The sequence below is a fragment of the Nematolebias whitei genome, unplaced genomic scaffold (assembly GCF_014905685.2).
Source record: "Nematolebias whitei isolate Nwh7 unplaced genomic scaffold, NemWhi1 Nwh_scaf_1589, whole genome shotgun sequence".
Lineage (NCBI taxonomy): Eukaryota > Metazoa > Chordata > Actinopteri > Cyprinodontiformes > Rivulidae > Nematolebias > Nematolebias whitei.
Window position 1 is genome coordinate 1 of NW_023620134.1, and position 7388 is coordinate 7388.

At 41.9% G+C, this 7388-nt stretch overlaps 1 protein-coding gene across 1 annotated transcript; it reads right to left on the minus strand.

The window, feature by feature from the left end:
* Nucleotides 1-2732: 2732 nt before the first annotated feature.
* Nucleotides 2733-6429, minus strand: LOC119429487 (lysophosphatidylcholine acyltransferase 2-like; the record flags this gene model as incomplete). Its single annotated transcript, XM_037697102.1, has 4 exons — nt 6319-6429; nt 5852-5994; nt 3798-4015; nt 2733-2845 (listed from the first exon to the last, which is right to left on the minus strand). Coding segments are annotated over exons 1-4 (585 nt in total), but the record flags the coding sequence as incomplete, so codon positions are not given.
* Between the last annotated feature and the right edge of the window lie 959 nt (nt 6430-7388).

Below are 7388 nucleotides of genomic sequence, written 5' to 3' on the forward strand. Positions count from 1 at the left end.
TCACAACCAGTTATGAATCTTAGTGCACCATGATAGACAGCATCCAACATCTGCAGGGTTCTTGTAGGAGCGTTCATGTAAATAATGTCACCGTAATCAATGGAGGGAAGGAAAGTCACAGATACAAGATGTTTTCTAGCATTCAGGGTTAGACAGGATCTGTTTCTGAAAAAGAAACCCAGTTTAACTTTCAGTTTCTTTACCAAGTTTTCCACATGGAGCTTAAAAGAGAGATGTGAGTCGACCAAGATACCCAAATATTTATTGGAATCAACAAACTCAATGGGGACACCATTTGAGGATAAAATCAGAGGAAGAACTGCTGAGACCAACTTCATATTTGAAAAAAGCATCCCTTTGGTTTTGTCGGCATTTAGAACAAGTTTGAGGCGGAACAAATCTGTCTGGATGTTGTTGAATGCAGATTTCAAAAGCTGGAAAGCCTTAGCAACAGTTTTAGCTCGACAATAAACAACTGTGTCATCAGCATAGACATGTATGGATGCATTAGGGATGTTTTTACCTACAATACATTTTGTATGTAGATTGTAAAGAGGGTGGGTCCTAAGACTGAGCCTTGTGGTACACCATTGTTGACTGTTAAATAACTGGAGGAAGTACCATTATGTTGAACACATTGCCTGGTCTGAAAGATAGTTAGAGAACCAACCAATGGTGTGATCTGAGAAACCGATTTCTGAGAGTTTATGACACAAGATGTTATGATCCACAGTGTCAAAAGCTTTAGACAGGTCTAAGAAAAGTTCAGCACAATAATCCTTAGCATCCAGTGCTTCAACAACATCATTAAGAACCTTCAGTGAAGCAGTGGTTGTGCTGTGTTGTTTCCTGAAACCAGATTGATGTGGAGGTAAGATGTTAAATGAGTCCAGGTAATTTTTGATTTGAGAGTTTATCAGTTTTTTCTAGAACCTTGGTTAAAATACAGAGTTTAGAGATTGGTCGATAGTTGTTCAGTGAGGTGGGGTCTCCTCCCTTCAGCAAAGGAAGAACAAAGGCTGTTTTCCAAGTGTCTGGGATGGAGTTTTGTCTTATGGAGAGATTGAAGATGTGGGTCACAGGGACTGTGATGATATGAGCAGCCAGCCTTAAGAAATAAGGTGGAAGTTCATCTGGACCTGCAGATTTTTTAGGATCAAGATCTTTTAACAGTTTATTGACCTCACTGACTGAGAACAGAGAAAAAGAGAAGGTGTAATTAACTGAGGATTGATTTGTAGGAGGGATTTGATTTGTAGAAGTTTGATTATTAAGTGAAATGGCTGATTTTCCATTAGTAACTGTGTCAAATAATGAAGTAGAAGCAACAAAATGTTTGTTGAAACAGTTCAGGATCTCGTGCGTATTTGACACAGGAACAGAGTTAACGAGAAGTTGTGATGGGAGGTCAGATGATTGGGGGGTGCCTGAAAGAGATTTGATGGTTTTCCAGAATCTGTTAGGGTCATTTAGATTTTTGGAGGTCTGAGATAAAAAATAGTTGTGTTTTGCTGCTTTGACAGCAGTTGTGCATTTATTCCTCATCTGTCGAAAACTCAACCAATCAGTGTTTGAGTCAGATTTTCTCTCTGCAGCCCAAAGATGATCTCTCCTGTGCAGGAGGTCAGCTAGCTCTGGAGTAAACCAGGGGCTGTCTCGTCCCTTTATTCTGAACTGACATAAAGGCCACCTCGGTTCGGTACTGATCCAGTTCGAGGGTCACAGGCACACTTCCCCCATACCTATGGACACCACGAGGGCCAGTCCAGCAGAAAACCAGCGAAATACCACCCGGCGATTTTTGTCGGAACCAGGTAGAACCACAAAGGTCCAGATGAGAGTTCGTTGAGGTCCAGAGAGAGAGAGAGAAAAAACACCGGAGCTTCATGCGATGACTCCCCAGCTCGAGGGGTCACCTGGCCGGCAGGGTGCGCTCAGAGTGACCGGTGGGGTGGGGGCGGCCGGTCCTGGACCAAAATATGAACCAAAATATATTTTTGGACGGTCCCGTCTGGCTCTCTGAGTCACTGAACACCGAATTCGGTTGGAAGGGGGACCAACTTTAGTCCGGTTCGAAAAAACGGGTCAGTTTGATGATAAAAGACTGCAGAGAAGCCGGAGGGAGCTGCCGTCCATCAGCTCGCCGGAAGTGACCACTACAGATCGAAGCAATTGCCTCATTACTGAGGACAAAGCCCCAATTTATTATTATTATTATAACTCAGTGGCTGTGGCTGAGTGGTTGGGGCAGTCGTCCTCCAATGCAAGAGTTGGGGGTTTGATTCCACCAGAAGTCACATGTTGAAGTGTCCCTGGGCAAGACAATGAACCACTCATTGCCTCTGATGTGTGTCCCATCAGTGTATGAATGTAATAAAGCACTGATTATTATTTGTAGAGATCTAGTAGAGTGCTGTATGAATGGGTAAATGAGGGCACAGATTGTTGTGTAAAGCACTTTTTGAGTATTTTGATAAGATAGAAAGGTTTTACATTACAGTACAGTTCATTTACTATTATAATTATTGTTGTGGTTATTATTATTACATATGCAGCAAATAACTGTGACAAACCTCTTTTAAATTAAATTAAGTCAGAAGTGTTTATATTTTGCTATATCAAGACATTGACTTATAAAAGACTCATTTTTACATTATTTCAAAGCACTGAGGCCAAATCAGTGCTGCAAAGTATCGGTTCTTGAAGTTCCTGCTGTTGTTGTGTTGACTAACCTGCGGCCAGAGGCCGTCTGACTTGGCTCTTTTATCAATCTCCTGGATTGTGTTCTTCCTGGAGTCTGGATCATGTCTTGAAACCAACACAGGCTGGAGACAGCGCACAAACCCTGCAAGAATGGGGAAAAAAAAAAATCTAAAATGCTCAACACACACACACACATAGGACTAGGAGCAAAACACAAATTGCATAGAGTTTTGTAAGTTAACTTTTGTGTGCAGTTTTTGTTTTTTCTTTTTCATTTTCATTTATCCTTTATTTATGCAAGTAGTTTCATTGAGTCACGAGAACTCATTTTCAAGAGAGACCCGTTTTTGGGAGCAGATGGTGGGTGTTAAGGGCCTTGCTCAGGGGCCCAGAGTGAGGCAAATGAGGGTGGAGGCAGGTGTGAGTGTTTCACCTTTTCCACCCACGTTTTGATGTTGACGGTACCAGGAATTGAACCTGTGACTTTCCGATTACAGGCCCGGCTTCTCTAACCTCTGCGCCACCACTCCCCATTACATACTAATATTAAAAAACAAGCATTCCTTGGAAGAACGCCAATCATCCACCACCTTGCATTGTCAAAGATTTACAAAGTATATAGATCTTGCCCAGTGTGTTAGCTCACTGAGTATAACACCAATTTATTTGTTATTTTTACAATTGTTAATGTTGTATTTGTTAGGCTATATCAGCTTTGGCAGGAATTGTGCATCCAATAATTACTTTCTAAGAAACTCGTTCAATCCATTTCACAGTTCTTGAGATACAAACACAGACAATTATATATGTAACAAAATGTCAACCTATTGAGTCTATGAAACACATGTTGTTCCCAGATACTGTATTTCTAAATATTGTGATGTGTAAATAGTGTCATCCATTCTTTAGCACATTATCATAGAAGCTGCCTACAATCGACGGTGCTACTTGAAAGGTTGTGAAATGTGTTGTGAGATGAAGACAGAAATACATTTAGCATCCCCAAAGTAGTTTCACACTTATGTGTTCAAACACGCACATCCTGCATCTACACCCCAACGTTCCTGTTTTGAAACAACTGAAGTGCGACTCACTGCCGAAGATGGGTGTAGCCAAGTTCTCCACACGTGAGACGGTGGACGGGAGGCCGGCTACGATGCACACAATCCCGTCAAAAAAGGTGGAGTGAGGCGCCACGGCCAGAATGGGGGCCTCGCTGCTGCCGACCTGTTTACCCTTGACCACAACTCTGAAACCCATGGAGAAGAAGTACGCCCTCCCAAGGGCGGCCATTACCCTCTGACACATAAACCTGGAGATGGAAAAATTAAAAGGTTGTTTGAAAATAAGAGAAGTGATACAGTTTTAGGAAGTGTTGCACTAAAACGTAAAAAAAAAAAAATAACTTCAACCAATTGCTTCCTTAAAAGTCTTTTAAACAGCAAGAAGTTGTGGTGCATCGTGTAACGCTAAGGCAAAATAACCAACAGTGGCGTGGAAGTTTTAAAACCTGCTGAAAGATTACATGAATATTTAAAGCTGCATGGTTCTCTCTCCACTGTGCAGGAGGCTTAACACAGCGTCAGGCTGATTTTACAGCAAAAACACAGCACTTGCTCATGACATTGTGGCTAAAATATTACTTTCATTTAAAATGCATAAAGTACAGATTAAAATCCTGTGCTGTAAGATAAAACAGACTTCTAACCTAACATCAAACATTTGCTACATTGTTTTTCTAGTCTTACAAAGCCTAAAGTAGAATGAGCATGATATACAACCGATATGACACAAGGAGCTTCAGATACTTTCACTCCGTGTTTTTTTCTCGTAGTGACTGCATGAGCTTGCTGTCCAACTATGACCCACATGACAGGACACGTTCCGCTCATGCCACATCATAAAGCTAATGCAGTTGTCTAATATTGTTGCCTCTTTTATGTAAAATGTGGGTCCTGTTTTCAGTCCCTGTTAATACTTGTCGCTATTTCCTTTCTGAGAACAGTAGGGGGCTGAGGTTAAGCTTGTGGGCTAGATATGATCTTGCATGATTCAGCAGAAGGCACTTTTTCAAGCCTCGTCAGTTTTGAGAGTCTGCAGCCTTGTTCTGTCTTGTCTTATGCATTTGTAAATCCCGCTTTGTCTGTTTCTCCTTGTTTGAGTAAAACTCTATTTTAATGGTTAAACAGAACCCTTTTTTTTTTTTACGGAATACGGAATCAGTTATTTTGCGGCCTCTGTTTCACAGATAGGTGGTTCAGTTGGCGGAGCTGTTGCTTCTCAGCGAGAAGGTCGCCAGATCAAATCGTAGCTGGGGACCTTTCTGGGTGGAGTTTGTATGTTTTCTCCTTGCATGCATGAGTTTTCTCCAGGTACTTCGGTTGTCTCCAACAGCCCAAAAACATGCATGTTAGGCTGATTGGTAACTCTAAATTGGCCCAAGGTGAAAGTATGAATGGTTGTCTTGTTTATCTCTATGTGACCCTGGGATGGACTTGCGACCTGTCCAGGGTGTCCCCTGCCTTTCACACTGTGAATGCTGGATATAGGCACCTGTGACCCAAAAAGATAGAAGCAGATAAAGATAATGAATGGATGGATGGATGTTTCTCAGTTAAGGTTTTCATATATGATACACTAACGGTCAGCAAGATTGCACAAGGAAAAAAACAAAAAAACTAATTAACTTCAAAAGTATGACAAAAATTAGGTAATCTGTTGTGTTTAAAATAGAGTATTTCCCATTACACTTTCATGAAGGAGTCCAGAATTTATTTGTACCATAATTGATACCTTTGTGAGATGTGTGACGGTGCAACTTTTTACCTGCAGAACAGCACTTTGCATTAGTGCATACGTAATGTTATGAAACATTTCATTGACTTGCATAACCCAGATTCAATTGTGTCAAAAATAATCTTATTTCAAAGTCGCCTGGCACTGTACTAGGTTACACAATTTTACTGTTTCTCACAGCAACATACTAGTGTGAATGTGTGACAAGTGGCTATAGCACACAGCATGCAAATCTGGTTTATTTTCAGCACAGATGTCAAGGCGGCAGAATCCAGATTCGTTGTTGGTAGGACTCTAGACGTACGGGGATCTAAAGAGAAGTGGGATCGGGTTGTGTATGTATCATAGTTACCGTCTCCAGCCCGTCATTGGCTTCACTGCTCCCTTCAGAGGATGCTTGAACGTTATGATGACGGACACTGGCCATGTCACCATCAGGACCAAAGACATGAGGACGGCCCGAAGAGGCACCAGGATGATTCCAAACAGGGCACACTGTGTTGAGAGATGATCATGGGGTGGGGAGGTCATAAACACACAACCACAGTCAACTCTGTGAGTCAGCTGGCTAACACCTGACCTGCTCAGAGAAAATAAACATTCAGAACTCTAAAAATCCACATTTTTCCTCTTAAAAAAAAAAAAAAAAAAAAAAAAAACTCCACAAGGACTTGAATTGTTGGGCTGCAAGCTGATTGTCAAAGCCTTTGCAGATTATCTCCCTGCTTGTGAGCAGGTTTATTCGTGTGTATAGAAACACCCACGGGAGTGCAACTCTCTGGGCGTCTTGCTTTAAAATGCAGCACACAGGTTACTCACTTTAATGATGGCAGTTTTGGTGAGCTTGGTGTCTTGAACAAACGGGTTGAGCACCGCAGGTTGGAGCAGAGACTGCTGCCTTGGCACGGCGAACACTCGCTGCGGAGGCATCGCTGCTGTCCACACCAAGAGAGAAGAAGCCGACTCCTGCGTCGTTTTTATGGTTTCTTTTCACTTCCTCAATAGAGGTGGGGACCTGTCCTCTTTCTTCCCGTTTGAGGCGAAGCATGCGACCCATAACGCGCAGATTAGAGAGGAACAGGCGTGAAGCTCCGCCCCTTATCCGCCGCGGAGTCCACCTTTCCTTTCCGCAAACAGTGATTTAGATAATCAACGTTTTATTACAGGTTTATTAAACAATTGAACTGGCTTACATCAAATACAGTTGAGACACACACGCAAGGTGTGAAAACAATAGGACAAATGCACAAACGTGTGCGCGAATCGTGATTTAAGGGATTAATAGATTTCTAAAATTGGCAAGTTCTTAGTGTCCACAAGATGGCGCAATTTCAATGCTTATTTTCTAGTGACGTTTTTCACCGTCACGTTTGAGTAGATAAAGCGTTCATACCCTTTCATGGGAAAATGCATTTGAGCTAGTCTCATTAATTTAAACTCTGTTTTATGTTGGTTCAATATGGGGGAAAGTAATAAATCTGTGTAAGTTCACCAGTGTTGGTTATTATTATTTATTTGTTGTTGTTGTTGTTTGTACTTTGGCAAGTATCACTTCAGTCATCTGTGGGTTAGCCTGATGCCCTTAGGTGTTATGTCTGGTGTAATATTTTGAATTTGAGAGGGGGGTAGAGGCAGGGCAGTTGTCTTGGAACCTGTCAAAGGTTAAACTCCACGCCAAGTCCACATGCCCTGGTGTCTTTGAGCAAGACACCCAGTCCTTATCTGCTTTCCAGATGTGTACATCGCTGCCTGCTTCTCAGCTTGGTGTATCTCACGTGTGATGGGTTAAATGCAGAGAACTAATTTCATCATTATATGTATGGTATAGCCTATGTAGAAACATACAGTGATGACAACAAATAGCACTTTTTTTCTTCATGAAATCATGG